The 26,424-nt window shown below is 39.1% G+C and overlaps 1 protein-coding gene across 1 annotated transcript; it reads left to right on the top strand.

Annotated features, from left to right (window-relative positions):
* Nucleotides 1-4,027: 4,027 nt before the first annotated feature.
* AMPD1 (adenosine monophosphate deaminase 1) lies at nt 4,028-23,855 on the top strand. Its single transcript, XM_037815179.1, is given in 17 exon segments — nt 4,028-4,084; nt 4,086-4,146; nt 5,433-5,444; nt 8,807-8,978; nt 10,326-10,491; nt 12,833-12,998; nt 15,136-15,355; nt 15,879-16,008; nt 16,998-17,192; nt 17,471-17,602; nt 18,220-18,383; nt 20,910-21,036; nt 21,209-21,372; nt 22,097-22,217; nt 22,885-23,058; nt 23,230-23,340; nt 23,697-23,855. Coding segments are annotated over 17 exon segments (2,331 nt in total).
* The last annotated feature ends 2,569 nt before the right edge of the window (nt 23,856-26,424 follow it).

The following is a 26,424-nucleotide window of genomic DNA, read 5'->3' on the forward strand; positions in this document are numbered from 1 at the left end:
AGCATGTTGTAGAATTCTTTTAATGTACTGTTGGATTCAGTTTGTTAGTATTTTTTGAGGATTTTCCTTCTATATTCATAAGAGATATTGGTCTATAATTTTCTTTTCTTGTGGTATCTTTATCTGGCTTTGATATGAAGGTGATATTGGCTTCATAGAATAAATTAGGGATTGTTCTCTCCTCTTCCATTTTTGAAAGATTATGAGCAGGGTTGGTGTTTATTATTCTTGGAATGTTTGGTAAAATTTCCTTGTGAAGTCATTTGGTCCCGGGCTTTTCTTGTTTGGAGGATTTTGATTACTGATTGAATGTCTTTATTGATTTGTTGAGACATTCTATTTCTTCTTGAGTCAGTGAAGATAGTTTGTGTGTTTCTAAGAATTTATCCATTTCATCTAATTTGTTGTATATAGTTGTTCATAGTATCCTCTTAAAGTCCTTTTTATTTCTTTGGGATCAGGAGTAATAATTCCCTTTTCATTTCTGATTTTCCTTATTTGTATCCTCTTTCTTTGCTTCTTCATCAGTCCAGCCAATGCTTTGTCAATTTTATTAACCTTTTAAAGAACCAACCTTTGGTTTTGTTGATTCTCTCTGTTGTTTTTTAATTCTGTTTCATTTATCTCCACTTGAATCTTTGGTATTTCCTTTCTTCTGCTCACTTTGGGTTTAGTTTGTTCTTCTTTTTCTAGTTCTCCCAGTTTTGAGGTTGGGTTTCTGATTTCAGATCATTCCCCTTTTGTAATGTAAACACCTTCAGCTATAAGTATCCCCCCTGTACTGTCTTTGCTGTGAATTCTGTAAGTTTTTCTATGTTGTATTTTCATTTTCATCATTTCAAAATATTTCCTAATTTCCCTTGTGATTTCTTCTTTGACCCAATTGTAATGTAAGAGTATGCTATTTCATTTCCACATATCTGTGAATTTTCCATTTTTCCCTCTGTTATTGATTTCTAGCTTTGTTTCATTTCAGTTATTGTGGTCTTTGGCTCCAATAGTTCTGTTTCGTTCCTTTTTCTTTCTTGAGATTCTCATTGTTCATTCATTGTTTTCCTAATATATTTTAGCTATTTCTTTGTATTTTCTTTCATTTCCTTAAGCATACTGAATATCATTTTTTTAGTTTGTCTTCTGGTATGTCCCCAGTCTGGTCTTCCTCACTGATGTTTTCTGGATTTTTATACTCTTTTTTTGGATGGGTCATTATTCCCCACTTCTTTGTTTGTCTTGTAATCTTTTGTTGCACACTGAACATTTTAATATTTCAAAATGTCAACCCTGGGATTTAGTCCCTGAGCTATTTCTTGAGTTTTTATTTAGCTAGTGACAGAAATTTTCTTGAATGCCAGAAGCTAACAAAACCAAACAAACCAACACACAAAACACCTTTCACAGTCCTTTCAAGTTGGCTTTGCCTTGACCTGCGCTCTTTAGAGTTCAGCCCTACTATCAAGAAGGTGAGTCTAAGGCAAATGCAAAGTGCACGGTCCTCTCTGTCTTTTCAGAACTGGTGTATTGTTCTGGGCTTGTGCTTCCTAGTGGCCTTAGGAGTTCAAATTCCTGTTCACAGGAATTTGAATGCCTTTTCTACTCCTTAGGAAACAGACCTTCTCCCTCTCCAGGTGCTTCACTGCAGAATTTAAGGCAGGTAAGCCTTTGCTTCATGCCACCTAACTCAATGTTTCCTTACACTAGTTTAGCTGTCCCAAGCTACTTTTGCCTGGAGGGCAAGTTCTGGAGGGGGGGTGGAGGAGGCAAGCTAGAGAGGAGTTTCCTTGGTCATTTCCAGCTGGAAGTACACCCGAGACCCACAAAGGTAGTGCTGGCCAGCACTACACTGTCCTGGAGAGGGCATGAGGGAAAGGTCAGCAAGGGTGCCAGGAGCTTCTCCTATGACTCTTTGAAACTGTGTTTTCCTGATTCAGCATTTGCCCAGTAAGTTGAACGGTTTCTGTAGTTTTGATGAAGGGTACGTCTTTAAGACTTCTCTGCTGCTTTTGCCCAAAGTAAAGTTGGAACAATGGCTGCCCTCACAGGTGGGCACCCAGCATCTGAAGTATGTGATCAAAAGCAGTGATCAGCAATCAGACCACACACCCTTGGATCTTGGGGGAACTAGTCTCTGTATCCCACCCTGGCAGCAGCAAGCTGCACGACAAGCCAAGGCTGAGGACTTCACTGCTGCCAGCCATAAGGCTTTAAGTGGGAGGTGAGGTGGGGGCAATGGTAGCCACTGCCTGGAGAGTGAAATTCACTGGTATTTACCAACTTTTTCCTCCTGCTCTTCCCTGTCTTCCCTGGATGCTGCACAGTGTTCTACTAAATTCTGGAGTTTCAGAAAAAAAAAAGAAAAAGTTCATTCAGACAGTTCCTGCCTAATAGTTGTTCTGGTGGAGGGATTGATTCCTGGAGCTTCCTACTCTGCCAACTCCCCATAACCCTCTTGCTCATTCTTTGCATGTGGCTTTTGCATGTGATACAACAATGGCTGATCTGCGTCCTCTCCCTAAATATTTCCTTATTCCCGGTAGAATGAAGAGAAAGGGCAAAGGGCAAAACATGCCAGCTAGGTTGGTCCCTTTTAAAAGCCTTGTTATATGCATTTCACCCCGCAATTCTGCTTACATCCATTAACCAGAACTGTGTCACTTCTAGCTGCAAAGGATTCTGACAAATATAGTTTTTTGACTGGGCACATTAGTGTCCCAAACCAAAGCAGTTTTGTTTTTAAGAAAGAATGGGAAAAGTGACTATCGGGTAGACAACTAGGATATCTACCATAAATAGAATGGGAAAATTGGAGAGTAATTTATATCGACATAAGAAACATTGAAGACAAAGTGTGTTTGTAAAGGAAAATGTTCACTTAATACTGGTAAATACTATCAGGAAACTTGGAGGAAATGTCACAAAAAATGAGTTGGAAAGAAATAAGCAAATATCTTGGTTTAGTAACACCTTTGTAATATGTTCCAGTATTGTTAATTGAAAGGAAATGACAGTCATAAAACTAGGCACTAAAAGATCCATTTTTGCCAACAAAGAGGCTTGTTGCAGTGTTCAGTAGGAAATAATTAATGGTAAAAAGAGCATTCAGGCTATGCCCACCATTCTGTTCCTAATCCAAAGTTCCAACCAGGTGGATATTGTCATCAATATAAGTTGTAAACTCTGCTGAGCTTAACTAAGTACTTTCTTTACATAACAGTAATAATCACAAATTAAATATAATGAAGACAGAATGTTATCATGGAAAAAACATGGCATTTTGATTGAGAAGGCCTTGGCTTTGCAATTACGTGCAGAATGACTTTTGGTAAGACACTCCACTTCCTGGAGCCCAGATTTCTCATTTGGGAAGAGGGCATAATGTACTACTTCCTTTCAAGGATTGTAGTTAGGATCAAATAGGTAATGTTTGGAACGTGCTTTATATACTATAGAATGTTATATAAAGGAAAGACATACTTATTATAAAAATATCTAGAATAGGGTAACAGCACTCTACATGAAAGTTGAGTTTCTGTAAGACTTGAAGTGAATTTACTACTCAACTCATTAAATAATTTCTTTTAAATGAATTTCTGCAAAGTCAGGGTTTGTTTTTTTTTTAAATGAAAAATTTGCTCATGTACATGTATTCATTGAGAGCTTGATGAATATATCAACATATTCACCAACCACAAAAAAACAGTTCTCATGCTGTGAAACCCTGAGAACCTTGACTTCTCAGAAGCCTGGAAGACTCCACTGTATTTCACTAGTGTGGAAAATAATCATCATTGGTTAAGTCATATACAAAAACTATAGTTAAAGAGAATCCAATCTATTGGAAGATTTAGAAAGATTTGAAACACAATTCCTGGCCCATCACAGATCTCTTTTCAAAAATCCCATCGTAAAGACTGTAGACTTCACCTGTTTCTCACTGTCAATTGCCTAAAGCTAAAAATAGGTCCAAAGCTCATCTCTCTCCTTTTAGCAGAGAAGCATCAGATTTCAGGGGGCAAAGCAAAAAAATAAAATGAATGTCAGGGTATTTTATAGTCTCAGTCAGTCATCTCTAGTCTCCTCTCTCTTCCATCTACTGTGCTATCCTAGAATCAAGGATTCCAGCAACAATGCCTCTGTTCAAACCTCCAGGTAGGTGTGTAAAAGTGTTTGGAGAGCGCGATTCTTTTCAGATGCAACCACTCCTTTAACTAAAATGTGAGCTTTGAGAATCTTTTATTTATTTAGAGTTCATAATAGCTTTAATAATACATTCAATGGCAAAACATTTTCAAGTTTGTTTTATTTTACTTTTAGTTTGTCAGGGAAATAACTACCTAAAACTGCATCATATGTGTAACATCTTTGATGAGCCCAGTTTAAAATTGTGTGAGACATTTAATGTCTATTTTACTAGGCTAAACAAAACCTGTGCTTCCACAGTTCTGAGAAGGGTCCTATACAATGTCTCTAGCTATGGGAATAGCTGAAAATCATGAATGCAATGGAAATACTAACCCAAACTATGCATTCTGATGGTTCATAATATAAGTTTGTACAGAGCAATTTTTAAAATAATTAATTATGTCCTTTTATGATAAAAGCAACAAGGTTCACATAAAATAAAAAGGGAGAAATTGCACTGAAGAATAAAAGTAATAAATACTCATTTAGAAAATTAGGTAAATTTAGGCAAGTAATAATGAGGGAAAAAAAGCCACTATAGTCCCATTATCCAAAGATATCCATTCATAATATCATTTTTCTTTTTGACCTATTTTCTATGCAAAATCAAAGAGTTTTTAAAAACTTAGTTGTGATTGTGTGCATGTAATTGTACATTACACTTTTTTTCTTAACATTATAACTTAATCACTTACCCATGGTATTCCAAACTCTTCCTAAACATCATTTTAAATGACTATAATATTCTAGGTTGTTTACAGGCTTTTGTAAGTGTAGATATGCTTTGACAATAATCTTTGCACCTAAATCCTTTTCCATGTTGAAGGATTATTTCCACTGGATAGATTCTTAGAAATAGCTTTTGGTAGGTGTTACTAAATTATTTACCAAATGAGCTATTTCAGTTTAACTGCTTAAAGCTTCACATGCGAGTTCTCATCCCTTTTTGTCAGGCTTTTTTTTTAAAAAAATCATATTTTGCAAAGAATACCTTTTAAAGATTATGAACATAAATTAAGAAAAACATATTAGAAAGGAAGAGAAAATGAAGATGTATAATGAGACCCAGAGTTTTCTCATGGCAGCAAATTGTAGACAAACTGGAAAAAATGGAGCTGTAATAATGCATTCCACCATATACCTCTTTCTTGTGCCAGCTACATGTTTCTTGTCCATAGCACTGATTAAAAGTCACTATGATTTCTGAAATTTGTTCATATATTTTATTTTATCTTTTATTTTATTTCATACAGCTGAAGAAAAACGTGAGTATTTTGGAATTTTCCTGCCAGTTGCTGAAGTATCAATTAAACAAATGATACTGTTCCTTAATTTAGAAACATGGATATTTTTCAGCACTGTTTATTAAGTGATACCACTGAAAGGTCGACAAAGATTAATAATAACCATAGGAATCCCACAGTATAGCAGATGAACTCATGGATATTTCTGGATGCAAAGCAAAACATTTCTTATAGAGAAAATTCTGGGACACTTATTTGATATTTTGAAATAAAATAATCCTCTCCATTGGATATAGATTAGCCAAAAGGGCCTATTGATTCTCGCCTTAGTTAATTCTCAACTTCAGTGCCAAAAATTTTGTTGTGAATTTTTGTGATCAGATAAAATAAAACCCCATTTTTAATAAAGCTGTAACTTTAGTTGTGTATTTTCCTCCATCTCCAATTAGTCTTGCCCTTCAGCTGACTGATAGTAAGTCTGCATACTGTCTGTGAGATGGCTCACAGCAGGCTAAAGGCCTATAAGCTTGTCTTTCCTACACGTTAATAAAACACTGCTGAGGAATAAGTATGTTTTTCTGGATCTGTTGGATGAAGAAGTAAGCATGATATTTCTTTTCTCAAAGTCTTGCACTTCCTGTGTTGATAATAATAATCCCAATTTCTGCATAGTACTGTGTAGTTTAAAGTATTTCTTTTTCAAACTTTATAACAACTGTATGAAGTTGGCATTATTATTATTTTATAATCCCCTTTTATGATGATGAAAATTGAGGGTTCTCATGATTTTGTGGTTTGCTCAAAGCCACCCAGCTGGCATTGACACTTTTTCTGACTCCTAGTCCAGTGCTCTTTCTACTTCATCATTTGACTTCTTATTTCTATTCTCTTGTGTGTTCTTTCTCCAAATGTAGATTTACTATCCTAAAGATATTTTCATTTGCATGCTCCATGACCTCAAATATAACATGCTCAAAAAAAAAAAAAAAAAAAAAACAAACCTCAGCAATTAAACGTAGAAAATCGAGGCAGGGGCAGGGAGGAATTCTCTCACTCCATGCATTCATCTATCACCAAATCTTCCCTACCCATCTTTTGAAATACAAGTTTCACTCTTTCCTTTCCATTCTTTCCATTTCCACTATCACTCCCTGAATTATTTTTGAAAGGCAGAGATCTCGAATTGGGAGTCAAATTTCAGCTGTGGTCATGTGAAGTCAAAACAGCTGGTTGATTCAGTGGAAAGAAATATTAACCATATAATTTTTGGTCATCATGTAAACTACTTCTTGAGAATAGAATTTCTACTTTTCAACTGTTTATAGTGGCTTAGGTAGATACAACCCTAGTGAAACCAACAATGTTTTAAAAATACGATATGTGCATTCCCAGATAATGAATGCTTGTTCTGGAAGAGCCAGATCTCAAGCAAGTAGGATTTGGTTTCTGGGCATCTGTTTCCACATGGTCCGTCCTGAGGCCTCACACGGCATTTCCACAGACCCAGCGTGACAAGCCAATTGCATTGTCATCCTCATCCTCCTCCTCATCATCATAACCAACTGGTCTATTTCCATTTTCCCTTCATGGTGCATGAAGCCTCTTCCAACTCGTGCTTGCCACCCATCCTTGAAGTGTATGTGCTTGCTTGTGATGCTCAGGGAAGAGTGATACTATTTCTCAGGAGTCTTTGGCCTTGGGATGGGAAGGGATTCTCATCAAATGAATCTACTTAGTGTTCCATTTGTTTCTTCATGGATTACAGTGCTTGCCAAAGAATCATACAGAACATCAAAGATGCTTTTCAATTTCAGAAAGTGCTTGGTCTGATGAGGCAAATGGATGCATGAAGTTCAGCCAACACTGTGGGCATCTCTATTAACTCTGTTACAACAAGCTAGGTTTTTAAAACTAGCTGGCCTGACTTCAAGCGCTGTGACATTATGAATCAATGACTTATCATTTCCAATATATGCTTCTGTCTATACTAAGTCATATCATTTATCGTTTTGTTAATAGCTGTCTTTGATTTTAGTTGCCCCAAACTAACCCCAAATACTAAAAATCTGTTTGGCCAATGCTATCAAATTACATTATTTAATTTATTCTGGTGGTTTATTTTCCTTAAAGCATTTCCATGTACATTATCTCATTTGACATCGCAACTACCTTGTGAATGAGGCTGGGTAGTTATTAGAATTCCCACTTTACAGATAAGGAACTGAAACAGAGAAAGGTGAAGGAGTTGGTAAGTGCAGAGCAGGGACTTGAACACATTATAGCTCCTTAAGTTAGAATTGGAGGCCTGTATAGACATTGATGGTTTGGGGGGGATCTTTTTTTCTGTGTGCTGTGTTTGCTCTGACATACTATGGGGAATTTTTCTGTCATCTACTGCTGCTCCAAATATCTAGCTGTGTTCCATTCTATTATAGCTATCTGCTCTTTTCTGGAAATTCCAGTCAGAGACTTACAGAAGTAGTAGAAGTAATGACCATTCAGGTGGAAACAATTGGGTATTTGGAGAACACAGTGGAACTTAAGAGAAAAGCAGATACTAGATGTCCATCACCACCCTATACAATGAAACCGGTTCTCTTATATCCTGAGTGTCTTGGGGTTATTTGTTGCCAAGCTAAGGTTCACCCTCTGCCCTCATTTTAAGAATGGGTAAATAAGACATGTAAAAGTAAAATCAGCTTTTCAGGGTTTATTGATTATAGAAAGTTACATGTCAACAAGAAATGGGACTATCAACACTGGGTAGTAAATTGTAGTGACCCTCTTCCCCTGGCACACCAGCAGATCATCAAGTTGTAAGGAATTGAAAGAAAAAAACTACAATAAAACAAGGTTATGACGTGTGAAAGAAAAACGATACCCATCCTAAGAAGAAGAAAATCTCCAAAGTATATATTTATTTCTCAGGCCTGCTTAGATGACTTTCTCCTTAGGAAGAAAAGCTCCAAGGATCAGCAACTATCCAAATTTTCAAAGCCATCAGAGAAAACCTACCAGCCTAATGGGAAGGACTGTACTGCATAGTTACTATCAAATCAAACTTAGCCCTGTCAGAAACAGGTGATCTTACATTGAGAGTTAGTTGTGCAGGAGCCCAATCCCAAAGCACATTTAGGACCCTCCTGAAATGTGCTGGGAGAAGCTGCCCTGTTTCTGAGAGCAGATTTCCAAGCTACTCACATGGGAACCCACTAAAGGAAGAGAAGTTATTGAGCTCCATCATATTTCTGGGAGCCTAGTACAGAGAGCAGCGGAGCCATGTCCCCAATACAGTCATCAGCACTGTGACTTTCTTATAGCAGGAACTCTCTGATGACTTTTGGGAAGGGGTTTGAACACTAACATGTGAGAACCTCTTTTAGATGTTGATGATGCAATGCGTAGCTTTGCTGAAAAAGTGTTTGCCTCTGACATCAAAGACGAGGGAGGCCGTCATGAGATTTCCCCCTTTGATGTGGATGAGATCTGCCCAATTTCTCACCGTGAGATGCAAGAACACATATTCTGCCAAGACACTCTGGTGGAAGGCAGGAGGTAAGTGGTGTGCAAGGGGAATGCTTAGTACACTGAGGCACAAAGAGGGGAAAATGCCTTGGCAAATAAGATTCAATCTATTTGAAAGATGATCAAACTCAGAGGAAGAACTGTGCCAGAGGTATAAATACCACCCCCCGCCCCCTGCCTCCCCATATATCCTGGGGGGAAGTACCAATATCTGAAAAAGAAGAAAACAGTGGACCACATACCCTTATTCACATCTCCCTTTAGTCAAAGCCTCCCTATCCTCCCGAGCAGAGGACTCGCACTACCTAGGCAATTGTTCTAAACCAGAGTGGGCTGATGGCTACTATGAACATATTCAACTCACACAAAATGGTTATACAAACAGAGCTCAGAATACTTCATCTTCTGACTCCTTTCCTAGCCAGCCTTAGCATTGTGCCTCCTGCCCTGAATCCTGTCACCCAGCTAGTTGACCTCTCCTGGCCTCAGGGATAGGGCTTTCCATGTCTTCCCTCATGACCTGCCCACCTAGTTACTGTGAAGCATACTTGCTGCCTCCTCTCGAGCAGTCTTCATAGATCCTCCACAAAGTCTATTTATTTTTCCTTATTCGAACTACTCTAGGACTTGCTATCAGTCTTTTTTTTTTTTTTTTTTTTTTTGCCACATTTTAGTCCTCAAACCTATATTGACCACTTATTGGAAACCTGTCCTTACAGCAAACTCCCACCCACCCCCAACCCAGCCTCTTGGGGAAAAGCTCATTCTGCTACCTTTCTCTTGGTTTTATGTCTTTAAGGAAAGAAAGTGTTTCACTTTCTTTGGCATCCCCTATAGGGCCTAAAATAAGACTTGGATCAAAGTAGTAACACAATAAAGACTTGTTGATTTGAGGAAGTAATATTGATTAAGCACCTTATAATTTCCAGATACTGTGTTAGGCATTTTATATACATTAAATCTCTCAGAAATCCTATAAGGTAAGCTTTATTACACCAGTTTTTCAGATGTTGAGACAGAGGCTTACAGAGTTTAAGGAACATGCACAAACTGACACAGCTAGTAACTGGTATAGCCTGTGCTTATGCCTCGTCTGCTAGGAGTGGACTGCCTGTAGGCATGATGTCACAGTGACGGCCTTATAGCAGGTTCTCTAAGACCACTGTTCCAAGGTATACCAGGAATAAGGAGACACTGTCATGTGTCCTCAGTGATGTCACCTCCTGCTCTGCTTGGATCCTGATTCTGAGACACAGCCCACATTTTAATTTTCACTTTTTGTCCTCGAAATAAAGTTATAGTGAAACATCAATCTGTCACAATGAAACTCCTGATGAAACAAAGTTAAATCCTTTTATTTTTTAAATTCAAACACAGAAAAAAGCGTTTCTGCGGACGGAAGACTGTTAATTTGTCCATTCCATTAAGTGAAACATCTTCCACTAAACTATCCAACATTGAAGAATATATTTCTTCATCTCAAACCTACCAGTGTGTGCCCGATTTCCAGAGAGTGCAGATCACAGGCGATTATGCCTCTGGGGTGAGTTTGTCCTTGTCCCTCAAATATAGCTGCTGAGAAGCCACTAAGCTTGACTGTTCCGCCTTCTCACCTTCCTCTGCTTCCTGATGAGAAAGGTGTTAGTTCTCCTGCCTTTTGTTAGTCTTCATTATTGCATTTCAATAAGAATATGCTGTCTTATATTTCTGTATTGCTTTTATCATCCAACATAATTTCTCCTCTTTTTCTCACCTGCATGGGCATGGAGACTATGCAGCAGAATGCAGCATATGTATTACAGAATGTAGTGGACAGATTTTGGCAAAATGACCAAAGAGAGCAGCAGAAAGTTTAGTCTTACTGATGGCATCACAAAGCAGGAAGAAGACCTTCAGGGAGACACATGTTTTTCAGGAAAAGATGGACCCAGTGCAAAACTGGAATAGAGAGAAGGGCTTCAAGTAGTATGAATCCATCAAAGAAAACAAATCAGGAGGAGAAGGGGAAAGATAAAAGAGAAGAAAGAGAAGACAGAGAAAAGAAGGAAGATGAGAGAGAGAGAAGTTAGGAAATTCCAACGAGGCTATTGTTAGTTGACTGTCAGTCCTCTCCAATTTCATTGCAGATGCTTACACAGTAGATTATTGCTTGAAACAGACTCCAGTATGTCACAGGGCTAGTGAATTCATGTCACAAACAACTTGATCTGCTTATCCCATCCAAAACAGCTGGTCAATTAATAAATCTCTGCCACATGGACTTGCAGATCAGCATATTGTTGAAACTGCTGTTCGGCCATCAGTCTATGCTCCAAATATAGTTTTAATGACCAGTCTTGGGCCCCCTTCTCATATACTGGACCCATTTAGGGTCAGTTGTAAGATACTCAAAAGTGACAAAGTCATGAAATGCATGTCATTCTAGTTTATTCATTTTCTTTATGATAATATGAGTGTTCTGAAAATGGCAGTTTTTATATGCTGAATAGCTGAAATGAAATGTTTAATAGTGGGAAGCAAAGTTTAGCAACTGGAGAGATCTCTAGAATTCATAAAATCACAAAAATTAGAATACAAATGATATCCAGATGTTTGGTAGACATGAAAGCAGGAATAAAAAGGAAGAAGATGAGAGGGAAGACAAGGTACACAGAAGTCAGGGAGAAGCTTCTCTTCCTATGATGGCTGGAGGACACCTGAAACCTTGGCCGGGAGTCTCTGAAGAACCAAATATGTCTCTAAACCTGTGGCTGAGCTGCTGAGAAACACTCCACCTGGCTGTAGTCTGTACCTGATTCAGTCTTCATTCTTGTAATAAAACAGAGATGTAAAGGGGACCTCAGGACCAAGTCCCCAAGGCCATTAATTCCTCTTTAAACAACGGATTCGATTTAATCAGTCCTTATTGAGCACCTGCTCTGTACCAGGCATTGTGCTGGGGACATGAAAGTTAGTAAGACCTAGCTCTTGTCCTTGAGGAGCTGATAGACTGGTGGCCCATTAGATAGCAATGAAACAAGCATGCCGTTGGAAGCAGATGCCCAGACATAGTACTTTGTGCCAGACTCAAGGTAAATAGGTCTTTAAAAATAGTTAAAATAATTAGGATGAATATCTGGAGTGGAAACCACTTGGCACAAGTTTACGGTGACCCCAGAGAGAAAGTCTTCAGACTGATAATGAGCATTCAATGATTTCCAGTTAGAACTGCTTGGGTATTCCTGGCTGAGCCAGAGGTTGGGATGGGGGCAGGAGAAATAGACCAGTTTAGGAAATTTCCACCAGCCCTAATAAAGTTTTGCTCTAGAATCTATTTTTAGGCACAGTTAAATGCTCTTTAAACCATCCAAAATAATGACTTCTCACCAGATGATATTCTGACCCATCTGTAGCTACCGAAGACAGCACATATGTGACAAGGTTTGAGAGATATGTGACACCTTATACATTCCAAAATATTTCCCTTACTGACCTCATCATTAGAGTCACTTTGTCTTTCAGTTGAGGTACTGTCTTCAGAAGCCCATATCTAAAATGTCTATCTATTATTACCTGGAACGAAATATGTTAGAATGGGTTATTTTAATCACATTGGCTAGATAAACACTGCTATCTAGAAAAAAAAAAAAAAAAAAAAGACAAACACAGGACTGTAAGGGAATGAATCGTAGGAGAAGTAAGTTTTGACACAGACAAAAGAGCTAGAAAAGTGTCAATACTTGCTTCTGGAGGGACACCCAGGACTCAAATCAACTAGGAAGCAACCAGGTCTGCCCGAGATTACTGCGTGCGCAGTGGACAGGATGGGTTTCTGCACCAGCTCCAACAAACGAGAGAGTTGGGAGGGGCCAACCGCAAGCTTTACTCACCTCACTTCTTGGCAGGTTACTATTGAAGATTTCGAAATGGTTTGCAAAGGTCTTTATCGGGCATTGTGTATCCGTGAGAAATACATGCAGAAGTCTTTCCAGAGGTTCCCTAAGACCCCTTCCAAGTACTTGCGGAACATTGATGGTGAAACTTGGGTAACAAATGAAAGCTTCTATCCAGGTAATTCCTTTTCTTATGAAATGTGCAGACTCTATCTTTAGGCTTAACTACTAAATATTGCAGTTACAGCATGCCTCTAAATTGTGAGTCCAAAATTAACATAGCCATGTTTGGCGCCATTCTCTCTCCTGCCCCACGTGTCCAATGACTTGTTTCAGATTGTACAATATCTCTCAAAACCTTTTCTCCCATCTCCATTTCCCAAACCCTAATTTAGGCCTGCATGTCCCTGGGTCCAGATGATTGTAATAGCTTCCTAGCCTGCTAAACGCCAATCTCACTCACTTTCTGTTCATCCTTGCCATGATGCGAGTAATCTTATTAAAACACCACTCTTAGCATATCCCTCTTCCCACAAAAAACCTTAACTGCTCCCCATTTCCTACAAAATGAAGTCAAAAGTGCCAAGCTATATGGAGAACAGGAATAGTTCTAACCAGAACAAAGAGCTTAAATGATGGAGAAGAGGTAGATTTAGAAATAGGTTGAGTGGGCAAGTCTGTAATAAAAACAGACAGATGGACAAACAAATTAGTAAAAAGTAGTTAAGAGACAGATGCGGCAGGCTTTGAATGCCAGTGCTGTCTGGGCTGTCCTGCTGTCTTGCTGCCACTGGGGCCTGGATTGCCCTTTCCCTTGCTTGCTCATGGCATGTCCAAATGTCCAAATCCCACCGTTTCAAGGCACTGTTCAAATACTATCATTTCTTGGCTTCCTATGACCTCTGGATAAAAATAAACTCTACAGATTTTGACTTTCCATAGCACTTTATTCATATACCTCACTTTTTACTTTCTGCCTTATATAAAGATAAATGCATATTGTTTAATAATCAGATTTTAATAACTTCACAGATTCCTATTGTATCACTGTATCATAATTTATTTCACCAATTCCTGTTTTTAAGCATTTAGGTTGCTTTCTTTTAAAAATCTGTTTCCAATAAGGCCACAATAAATATCCTTGTATAAATGTCTTCATGCAGTTGTCATGTAATCTCCCAGAATGGAAATTTGTAGGGAGGCAAATATGTAAGGTTTTTGAACTTCCAGATTGTCAGATTATTGAAGATCTCCAGTTCTACCCCTTCCTCTTGGTAATTCATTTTAATACTAAAATCATATTAAACAAGTTTCCAGTTTGGTAACTCAATATGGGTTTCTCCATTCTTTTTAGCGTTTATATTTAGGATGGTTCTTTTGCCTCTGTTTCCCCCAAATTATACTTCATCTCTATATTATGTTTAAGTACAAGGATTTGAAAATTGATATTCAGTGTAGAATCATACTCTGTTTCACTCCCTTTGTGTTCCTTAAATCCCAGGTTTGAATAGGAAATGTTCAAACTTTTTCTTTTTATATTATTTTTCTCACTCTACTGCTTTAGTTGTCACTTGCAAACAGGAGATTTTCTGATGCACTGGGCAAAGCAGCTGAAGAGACATGAATGGCCATAATTATTAAAAGTAAAAGGATGAGTGTTTAAAGGTTCTGACTGTGGAATTTATTCTTGCTTATCTTAGACTGAGATTGTTGACAGTCAAAAGAAGGGAAAATTTATTCATATAATCCCTCTCAATTCCCTTAACAGAAATTGTAGGGACTTTAAAAGTTGGAAAACATAATTATAATAAGAGTTGTAATTCTTGTAAGAATTTATTTTATATCCTCTTGTATATTAAAATTACTCTAAATTAAAACTAATTTAGAGGGCTGGTTTAAATAATGTAAAGATCCAAATTCTATTTTTAACCATAATTTTACTTTTATTTCTATGCAATTATTGATATACTAATAAAATGCGCTAAACAGGAAGCCTTTGATGACCAACTTTGGTAAATAATTAAAATTATTTGTAAGTAGAGTGTTAATTACTTATATGTAAACAGTACTTCTAAAGAACTTGAGAATTGTTCTTATACAAAACAAAATATTAGTTTTATAGCTATTTTATGCTACTAACTTAGTCACCTTCAAAATAATGTAAAGAATAGACTTTAGATTAGCTCTGGATAAATAAAAATTATGAACTATGGGAATCTAAACTAACGAGATTTTACAGTGTTTCACATTTTGATTATTTTATATGGTCATCCATCCTATATGCTAATATATTACTCTTTGTTTTATTGAAAAAGTCTTTACCCCTCCTGTGAAGAAGGGAGAAGACCCCTTCCAGACAGATGACCTTCCTGAAAACCTGGGTTATCACCTCAAAATGAAGGATGGTGTCATTTACATCTATCCTAATGAAGCAGCAGCCAGCAAAGATGAGCCGAAGCCACTTCCTTACCCAGATTTGGACAACTTCTTAGATGATATGAATTTTTTACTTGCTTTAATTGCCCAAGGACCTGTGTAAGTGTTGTGTGAGAACTAAACAACAGCTACTACTCCTACTAGTAAGTATAAGTAATGAAGTGTTTACTACATTTGAACACTATATTAAGCACTTCAGGTATATGATTTTCTTTTACTTCTCACAATTGCTCTATGAGATAGGTATCCTTACAATTCTAGTTTCATTAGAGACTCTGGCCAAGTTAAGTAACTTTACCCAAAGTCACACAGCTGGCTGAGCCAGGATTCCAGCCCAAATCTGCTGACCCCAAAGTCAAGGCCTTTAACCTGCAGCAACACTGTCTCTACTGATTTTTAAAATGCCTTCCTAAATCCTCCCCCATTATATGTCTGACTTTGATGAAAAGATTAAACCCTTGGAGTCTAGTACTTTTCAGTGGGATTAACTGCAGAGTAAACTGAGACGTTTGTTCCAATAATTACATCCCATAGGTGGTAGGGGTCCTGATGGTTTTGAAATTGTGGTTGTTTTCCTTAAATACCTGGAATTTTTAAAGTTATGTACTTTTATTTTTCATAGTAAAACCTATACCCATCGGCGCCTAAAGTTCCTGTCCTCCAAGTTCCAGGTCCACGAGATGCTCAATGAGATGGACGAGTTAAAGGAGCTGAAGAACACCCCCCACCGAGACTTTTATAACTGCAGGAAGGTAAAGATTTTAGCTGCTCAGAGGTAATTCCTAAGCAAAGCTATTAATTCAATTATTTATTGGGAAAGACAAGAAAAATACTGTTTTTCTGATTAATCTATGATTTCTGCAGGTTTAGTGTACTGTGAAAGCAGATAAATTATGTCTAGAGATTAAAATGTCATTCCTATTGTTTTCCTTGTAGAAAGGTTTGCCACATTCTTGCCATAAAAAATCATAATTATCATTAACAACAATAATAAGAAAACAAATAAAACCTCAAAAACTACTTTTCTAGGATTTGAAAGTTCTTGGTTCTAGTCCTTTTTCTCCCACTTCCTGACCATATGATCTTAGGGAAATGATTAAATATTTTTGAGTTTCAGTTTCCTCATTTGTAAAATTGGGAAATATGTCTGTTCAACCCAGCTGACATGAGAGTTATAAATACCAAATGAGCTAATGATTGTGAAAACCAATTAATTAGAAACACTTCCAAAGTGTGTTCTGACTAAACAATTGCAAGGAGGTGGGAACAGGAAATATATGAGCAGATATTTGGGCCCAGATCTTGGTGCAGTAATCTCTATGACCTTGGGCAAAATACTCAATCTGTCAAAGGCTCCATTCATAAACTTATGATCATAACAATACCTACCTCATGAATGCCATCTCTGTGACATGGCTCCATAATATCAATCCTGAAAGAAGGGCAGTGGTAGCTACTTTACCTCAAGGGTGGGAAATGGTCCCCAAGAATTTTGTATGCATTGAATGTAGGGAGTAAACTGGATGTACAGATGGGGGAAGGAAGCATTATTACACATTAAACTTAAGCTGGCATATGACTGCTTTCACATCTTTACAGTGATACAAAAGTCCTGATGGGTGTGAGGTCACACTCGTATTAAGTATTCCTTTCTCCCACAGCAGTAGAATTGCAGGCACCCTAGCCTCCAACTGAGTAGCATAACTAAAGCTGGTTTTTCTTTCTCTGAATGTACGCACAGGTGGACACCCATATCCATGCAGCTGCCTGCATGAACCAAAAACATCTTCTGCGCTTTATTAAGAAATCTTATCAAGTTGATGCTGACAGAGTGGTCTATAGCACCCAAGAGAAAAATCTGACCCTAAAGGAACTTTTTAATACATTAAAAATGCATCCCTACGACCTGACTGTTGATTCTCTGGATGTTCATGCTGTAGGTTGAAAACATAATGTCAGTTTCACTCTGATACTCAGAACCCCATGTGCCTTTCTCCTACATGCTCTCCCTTCTCAGAACCCTCTTAACCATGTTGACCTCCCACGCTGACTGGAAACAGCCACAGACAATTTTGAGGTCCACTCATTGTCAACTGCCCAGATTCCATTCTTGGAGCCACTTCCCTCCCTTGCTACCAGGCCCCTGTTCCTCTTGGACATTCCCAGCTCTCTGTGCCCAGCAGCATACACTTGTGCCCCTGTTTACTGTTTCAGGGACGCCAGACCTTCCAGCGTTTTGATAAATTCAATGACAAGTACAATCCTGTAGGAGCAAGTGAGCTACGGGATCTCTACCTGAAGACAGACAATCACATTAATGGGGAATATTTTGCCACTATCATCAAGGTGAGGAGGAACCAACCAGATCTTTGTGGAAGAGGTATCTGGCATGGTTCTTCAGAAGAGGGGAGAAGAGAAGGAGGGAGAAAGGAAGGAGAGAAGGATGGGAGTCAGGGTTAAATCTCTGGGGTCAAGCACTACACAAATGAATGTAAGAAGTTCTTCAGAAACTTCCACTGTAATAATTTGAAAAGGGCTCCATTCCTAGGGTGTGTAAATTAAACATGTGGATTTGGAATTAATTAAGGACCTGACTCTTTCAGGCTTTGGAAATTGAAGACTCAGGAAGAGTTAAGATTAGGATCCACCCTCATCTTCATGATGCCTGTGGATTAGGAAGGAGGAATAGCATGTGGAGGAGGGAAATATATGTTTGGGGAAGGAGGGGGAATAGGAAAAGCTAAATTTCCTTTGCAGTTGCCCGGATATCTCATTATCTTTAGTCTGACTTTTTCAGTCTTTTTTCTCCATCATGTTCAATGAGTCTTTTATTTGTCACCATTGGACTCTCCTCAATTCTCAGTTCTTCTTAGAACCCATCTGCTCTTCCTAGACCCCACATGTTTAGACCCCTGAGGAACTTGTGGGAATCCTGACTTTGGACTCCTTTTTTGGCTTTGCAGGAGGTAGGTTCAGATCTGGTGGAGGCCAAGTACCAGCATGCTGAGCCCCGCCTGTCAATCTATGGCCGCAGTCCCGATGAATGGAGCAAACTCTCCACCTGGTTCGTCTGCAACCGCATCCACTGCCCCAACATGACATGGGTGATCCAGGTCCCCAGGATCTAGTATGTACCTGCCCATTGGAAACCCTGAAGCCTACCCTCATCTCACCTGCCTCACCTTCCCCACAGGAACAAGGAATGTGCACTTACACAGAAATAAGCTTTGTGTGCTGGTTTGGATGTATTATGTCCTTCAAAATGCCATGTTCTTTGATGCAGTCTTGTGGAGGGAGATGTATTTAGTGTTGATTAGATTGTAATTCTTTGACTGAGTGTTTCCATGGAGATGTGACCCCCCCCCAACTGTAGGTGATAACTCTGATTAGATCATTTCCATGGAAGTGTGGCCCTGCCCATTCAGCTTGGGTCTTGATTACTTTACTGGAGCACTATATAAGCTCAGACAGGAGGAGGAGGCTTGCTACAGCCAAGAGGGACACTTTGAAGAACGCACAGGAGCTGAGAGAGGAGCTGCAGGTTAAAGAGACATTTTGGAGACGGCCTTTGAAAGCAAACTTTTGCTCTGAGAAGCTAAGAGAGGACAAACGCCCCAAGAGCAACTGAGAGTGACATTTTGGAGGGAAGCTGCAGCCTAGAGAGGAACGTCCTGGGAGAAAGCCATTTTGAAACCAGAACTCTGGAGCAGACGCCAGCCACAAGCCTTCCCAGCTAACAGAGGTTTTCCAGATGCCATTGACCATTCCCCAGTGAAGGTACCCAATTATTGATGCCTTACATTGGACACTTTATGGTCTTAAGACTGTAACTATGTAACCAAACAAACCCTCTTTATAAAAGCCAATCCATTTCTGGTATTTTGCTTAACAGCAGCATTAGCAAACTGGAACAGATTTTGGTACCAGAGAAGTGGTGTGCTGCTGATTTGCAAATACCAAACATGTTGGAACAGCTTTTTAAATGGACAAGGGGAAGATTCTGGAAGAATTGTGAGGAACTTCATAGAAAAGGCCTCAACTGCTTTGAAGAGACCGTTGGTAGAAATATGGACGCGAACGATACTTCTCATGAGGCCTTGAGCAGAAATGATGAATGTGTCATTGCCAACTGGAAGGAAGGCGATCCTTGTTTTAAAGTGGCAAAGAATTTGTCAAAATTGAGTCCTGGTGTTTGGAAGACAGAATTTGAAAACAATGAGCTGGGATGTTTAGTTGAAGAGATTTTGACACTAAATATCGAAAGTGTGGCCTGGCTTCTCCTTGCAGCTTATAGTAAAATGTGAAAAGAAAGGGATAAGCTGAGAAATGAACTCTTGGTTTCAAAGAAACCAGAAATTGTTGGCCTGAAAAATTATGGGCTTCCAGAGGGTGGCAATAAAGTCAGTGCTGGGTCTTCTGTGCCTGGTTTGGCCCACTCTGGGTACAGCATTCTTGACCATAGACAGGAGGTAGGAAGATTATTTCAGTCCAGTTTTCTAACCTGAAGATATCTTGTTTTTGTTTTTTTAACATATAACTTTATGAAGATCATAAAGTAATTTATTGAAGATTATTGAAACTAAGCTAGAAAAAGAACTATGTATGTTTTATTATACATTTTCTTTCTCTTGGTCTTCTTCTTTGTGTCCAGTTCATTCTTTCCCATGCTTATCTACTGGATGTAACCTTTCTTGTATCAGAATCTTCACTACACTTTGCTGATTGTCTAATCTACAAGTGCTCAAATACTCCATAATTAATGAATATTTATCAGTGGAACTCCTGAGGAAGTCTGCTCCCTTTCATACCACCTGCTAATCACTCATTGCCCTCAGGGATGTTTTCTCCCTGGGACCAGTATCACTATTCTTCTATCTAACTTAAGTGTTTATTCTCTGGGCACCTGCTTCTGTGTTCTGTGTGCCTGTGGCAATGCAAGTGTTGAATCCTGTTTCTTTAGCCAAGAGAGTAAATTTTTGACCGTAGCAGTTCTTTCTAATATCATTAAGGCAGTGAGGTAGTAGAGTGTGGTAGTTAGGAGTACAGACTCTGGACCAATACTGACGTGCTTGAGTCTAGGTCCCACCATTTACTAGTTGTTTGACTTTGAGCAAGTCTCTTTACCTCCATCATCTCTAAGGTGGGGGTAATAATGGTACCTAACATACTGGGTTGTTATGAAGATTAAATTAGCTAGTATTTCTAGTCACTTAGAAGAGTGGGTAGCAAATAGTAAGTGCTATAAAGAGTTTGTTAAATTGCCCCTGGCTATAGCAGATTGATAATCATTCCATGCTCCCCATCTTTCAGGCCATAGCTATATATGTCATTGAACCTTTTATGACAGAGTTACAATACTCCTCATTCTCCATCCAGCCTTCGCTGTGAATGTTGTGTTGTTTTTATTTTTAAACTACAGAGGGTTTGTAGAAGAGATGGGGGCATGTGGTCCAACATGAAATATGTATGTCCTATGCCCAACCGAAACTAAATCCTCGCTTATGGATAATGAAGACAATATATCAGATGGACCTAGGATGGAAATCAGGTTTTCAACTGTGCTTGGCATTTGGTTCTCTGGTTCTCCTATATTGGAACTATAAGTTCTAAAAAAATCTTCCTTTCCTCCTAAATCATTCATTTTTGCCTCCAGTGATGTGTTCCGATCCAAGAATTTCCTCCCGCACTTTGGAAAGATGCTGGACAATGTTTTCATGCCAGTGTTTGAAGCCACCATCAACCCCCAGGCTCACCCTCACCTCAGTGTCTTCCTCAAGCATGTAAGCATGACCCCTTAGACCTTCATACTGCTACTCATGGACTAGCCCTCCTACCTGGTTTGACTAATTCCTGGTGCTTGTCGCTGATGTTTGGCCTTTGGAGCTGAAAGTTTATCTGAAGGCTGCAACCCTGCAGGACTGAACCCATTGCACTGCTCACTTTTCCTGACAGATCACTGGCTTTGACAGTGTGGATGATGAGTCCAAACACAGTGGCCACATGTTTTCTTCCAAGAGCCCCAAACCGCAGGAGTGGACAATGGAAAAAAATCCATCTTACACTTACTACGCCTACTACATGTTTGCAAACATCATGGTGCTCAACAGCTTGAGAAAGTAAGTAGAGGAGACCCAGCTACATGGGGAATCTGTTGACACAAGTCTTTCCTCTTTCGTTAGCACTGTGTGTGGCCAAAAACCTGCATTGCATTCCTGAGATGCTTCCAATTGGCTCAATTAGAGCCTATGCTTCCAATAGGCTTACATCCCTTACCTTTTTCTTCAGTTTCTTTGTCTCTTTAGGGGCAGAAATTGACATTTTAGAGCCTTCAGTAATTTTCACAGATATTTGACAGAAAATAACTTTTCTTTGGAGGTTTATGAATTTGCACGAAGCCATATGGGATTTATTATAAAGCTCTCCATAAATTTTACCCTTCTTGATATGTCTGGGTAAGAAAGTGGAAGAATATTATAATGGGGTTTCCTAGAAATATGTCCCCCCTAAAGTGCAAGTGGGGGATGGGATGAGGTAGTGCTATTGGTAAAATTTCTGACAAGACTGAAGATGTTTCTGTTCAGTTCATCAGCTTTTAACTTCCTTCCTTACCCCCATATCCTCTGCTGCCTCCTTTTTAACAAGTCTGAGTTTAAGAAGACCTACAAGATTAACATTCTGATCTGGGATTGCCTGGGTTTACTGAATCCTTTGGCCACCCCACCCCCTTCTTGAGATGTTAATTTTTCCACCAGATTTTCTTGTAAATCATTCAATGCCCAGAATTGTTTGCCAGGTCATAATCAGTCACCCGCAACTCCTACAGCAGTTCCATTTCCCTAGGGAACGTGGTATGAATACATTTCTGTTCCGACCTCACTGTGGGGAAGCTGGAGCTCTCACCCATCTTATGACAGCATTCATGACAGCAGATAATATCTCTCATGGCCTAAATTTACAAAAGGTGAGTTAGAGATTCTTCTTAATATTAACTTTTATACTGGAGCTTCAGAAATCTTTTTTTTTTTTTTTCTTTATGACACTGTCACATGCCATTATCAACATTGGCATCAAGGAAAGTAAAGCATAAAATCAGTCAGTGAGGTTCATTTTACAAAAACCCATAAACTACCTGACTAGATGGTGGCTGGGATGAGTTAATGCACATCTCCTAATTTCCATTTTAGAACTCTGACAAGAGATATAATTCACAGGCGGCTTGCTTTACCTTAAACTAATTGTTGCCAGATTTCTTGTTATGAAGTGCCTTAAAATGCCTCTTGTGAGAGTCAGAACTTTCTTATAGAGAAAAATAAAAATGTTTTAAGGTGAAGTCTTTTGCCTGAGCTGGACCATCCTACTTAGGCAAGTAAAGCTCAAATAGCCAACTTAGTTTGACTCAATGCTTCTGAAAATTGATGATCCCAAATAAATTTATTCTAAATAGTATTGACATCGAAAAACTAGAATTAATCATCTTCTTTACTAGGGGATTTAAAAAGCAGGTCATAATTTGGTAGGAAAGCTAAAGCTTAAATTAGAGCATGGGATTTTAATGCCTTTAGTTTGTATCCCTTTCCAACATCTTTAAAATCTCTCTCTCTCTTTTCTTCCCCACTTTTCCTTTCCAGAGTCCTGTGTTACAGTATTTGTTTTACTTAGCCCAGATTCCCATCGCCATGTCACCATTAAGTAACAACAGCCTATTTCTAGAGTATGCCAAAAATCCTTTCTTAGATTTCTTCCAGAGAGGGCTAATGCTCTCACTGTCTACAGATGACCCAATGCAATTCCACTTCACCAAGGTATATATATGAAATCTTGTACAATTCAAGTATATTTTGCTGGACTGTTGTTTCCCACCTAGAATTCTGAAGTTGGATTAAGGTATTTCATTATTCTTTTTGTGCAGGATGCATATAAGTTCTTTTATTAATAAATTCCCTTTTTTGTTTCATTTAAATAAATAATTGAAGGAGCCCCTGATGGAAGAATATGCCATTGCTGCACAAGTTTTCAAGCTAAGCACCTGTGATATGTGTGAAGTGGCAAGAAATAGTGTCCTGCAGTGTGGAATTTCTCATGAGGTAGACTTGTCCTTAACTTGTCATCCTCCTGAGTTTAGGATTTGGTAACTTGAATTCTGAAAAATTGGAGAAGCACATGTAGAAAAATTGTGCCACAAATCATATGCAATTACTATGGCAAAGCAACTAGAAAGAATCAGTCTATCTCTATGGTCATACCTTTTAGCCAGGGGAAATAAAATACACTTGATTTCTCAGCAGATTGTGTACATTGAAGCACCGGGGAGTGCTTTTAATGGTTCAGTTTTTTCCTATTGCCAGTGACTAGCTTAAGAAAGGGATTTTCATAGAGGATATATTTATTGTCTCTATCAGTGTGAAAAGTCTCAGCAATCATTCTTCTTTTTCTCTTATAGGAAAAAGCAAAGTTTCTGGGTGACAATTACCTTGAGGAAGGCCCTATTGGAAATGATATCCGGAGGACAAATGTAGCCCAAATCCGCATGGCCTATCGCTATGAAACCTGGTGTTATGAACTCAATTTAATTGTTGAGGGTCTCAAAACAGCAGAATAAAATAAATAAGCCAAATGATAATATTGGTGAGATTTTCACTGTTGAGTTTGAATAATAATAGTCACAAGTTATTGAATCTCTACCATATGTCAAAGATTGTATTAGATGTTTCACAGATATTTCATTTAATCCTTTTTACAACTTTAGAAAGTAGACATTGTTACCCCCAATTGAGAGAAGATTAATAAACTAAGCTTAATGAAGCTTAGGATATACCTAGTGAGTAGCAGCAAGGGAACCTAAGTTTGTCTGACTCCAGAGTCTCCATGACTGTTGAGGCAAAACAGTTATTAAGACTGGGGAAAAATACAAGCAAATTAGTTGTTATTGGAAGAATAACTTGATTTGTAGAATGAAACTTGCTTAAGGCATTCTTTAGGAACATTAAAAAGTCTTTTTGATAGGGTATGACTGAATAGTGGCTTTCACTGACAAAAACAGAATAGATGGACCTCAATACACAAGGTCTGTTCTGAAGAGTTATTATACTAAGGGATAATTTATCTTACAAAGGGTTCTGAACTTTAAGGCTATAACTGACAATTACACTATAAAGAACTATACTGATACAATTTAAAGGATTCCACTTACCAAAATAAGATACACATGGAACTTTTCAGAAGCATGCCTGTTACTCAAGGTCAGGTGGAACTCCAGTTAGCCAACTGTGTTGCCATCTAGTGGTTGGGCTGACATTTCATTCCATTTATTCAGTAAACAATACTTGATCAAATATCTAAAATATTGTAATAAAATAGTGATTCTAGACACTAAAGATATAAATAATAAGATTTCATTCCTGGCCTCAGGTTGTTCGCAGCAAGGATACAAATATGAAAATGAGCATTTTGTGAAACATCTTGGAAGTAATGATGCTTCAAATGGAAAAAAATTAAGAGCAAACTCCTGCATATTTTCACATTCTGTGCAGGTATCCTTAAACATAGGTGTGATCCCAACAGTGTGTTTGCACTAGCCTTGGTGTAAGAATCCAATATCTGGTTTCTGAAATTGCAGTTTTGTTTGCTGAGCAATTTGTAAGTCCTTTAGAAAACCTGATTTTGGTCCTTGTCATCAAAATAATACAAATTGCTAAATTAAACACTTTATTCTCAGACTTAAAAGGTATTTACTACCATTACGTATAGCTCCATTTTTACCCATGAGAGGGCAGTAGAATACATACATTGCATTTATTTATACCCTCCATAGAACCAACTCCAGATTTGGTTTCATATATAGTACTTGGAATTCATTCTGCTTCATTTTGTCAAATAATCTTCCAGAATGCAAAGCTCGAGAAACAGATTTCAAGCCATGACATTCTATCCCCAAATTTCTTTTTAGAAAACTGCCTGGGAGAGTTTCGTAAATATATTAGATGAGGATGTGGGTCAGGGGGTAAGGAGGAGTATCCATAAAGATTAGTGTTCAAAATTTACTACAAACAGCATTCACCTTTATTTCCTCATTGAGATGTTATTTAAATAAAAACAAGTCCTGTCATTACGTTTTATTTTTCATCATAGAATGTAACTCCTGTTTTCTTGTCCACAGCTCTTGGTTTTCACAAGGATTTGGGGTATGCTGCTTTTTGTTGTTTTTGTCAAGTTGGTTTGTAACAGTCATCTGCGATGTGTAACCAAACACCTCCGTGGCAGTCTTCTATTCTGGTACCTGTATGTGAACAGATGTGGGAAGCCTTTGGTCAGTGGACCCAAGAGGCTCTGGCAGGGTGGGGTGCGTGGGATGGGCCGGGGCGGGGCGGAGTGTTTACCGAGTGCCTGGGAAACAGGCTCAACTCATTCTTGACTTGAAGGCTTTAGTGAAACTGGGCTACTGCTTGCGGTGAGCACAGCGCCATGCATACCTGAGCATGAGCGTGTTGCAGGCGGACTGCTTATGCCTGTGTCACAACAGGGCGTGGGGGCCGACTTCAGGCACTGGGAGTATCAAAGGCACCCGTGCTCTGGGATTTCAAGCCTCGGGTGTTCAGGGCGTTATTTGCATCTCCCTACATTTCAGTTGCCCTGGAAATGTCAGCTCCTTGAGCTCAGGCAGGGAAATGGTGCTGCTGCTTCACCGATGACACCAGGCCGACTGAGCCCTGTGGCAGGCAGGCAGAAGCCTATGGTTTCCTTCAGTGAGCTGTCATTTGGATTCCTTGACTAAACTAGACTTTACCTCGCGGGATTGCTGCGAAGATTCAACCACGTCACGTAAGGTTCAGGCCACCGGGCCGGTCTGACCGCAGGCATGGCGAGGGCGATGGAATTTTGGCTAGAGGTGCCGGCAGCCTGCCTGCTGGGCCGCCGCATCGCTGCAGCCCAAGGTCCGGGGCAAAGTTCTAGCCACTTCGTGGGCTGGGGTAGAGGAGGTTCGCCTCACGACGGTCTCAGAGAGGTGCCAAGGTCCGGACCGAGCGTGAGGGTAAGAACAGGAGCCAATAAGAACTGGGCTCTGCTGGGCCGGGCGGGGCTGGGCCTGGCGAGGCGGGACCTTAGGGCGGGGCCTGCGGGGGCGGGCCGGAGCCGGGACGCAGTGGGCCTCTGGAGAGCTGGCGCCTCCG

The sequence above is a fragment of the Choloepus didactylus genome, chromosome 2 (assembly GCF_015220235.1).
Source record: "Choloepus didactylus isolate mChoDid1 chromosome 2, mChoDid1.pri, whole genome shotgun sequence".
NCBI classification, from domain to species: domain Eukaryota; kingdom Metazoa; phylum Chordata; class Mammalia; order Pilosa; family Megalonychidae; genus Choloepus; species Choloepus didactylus.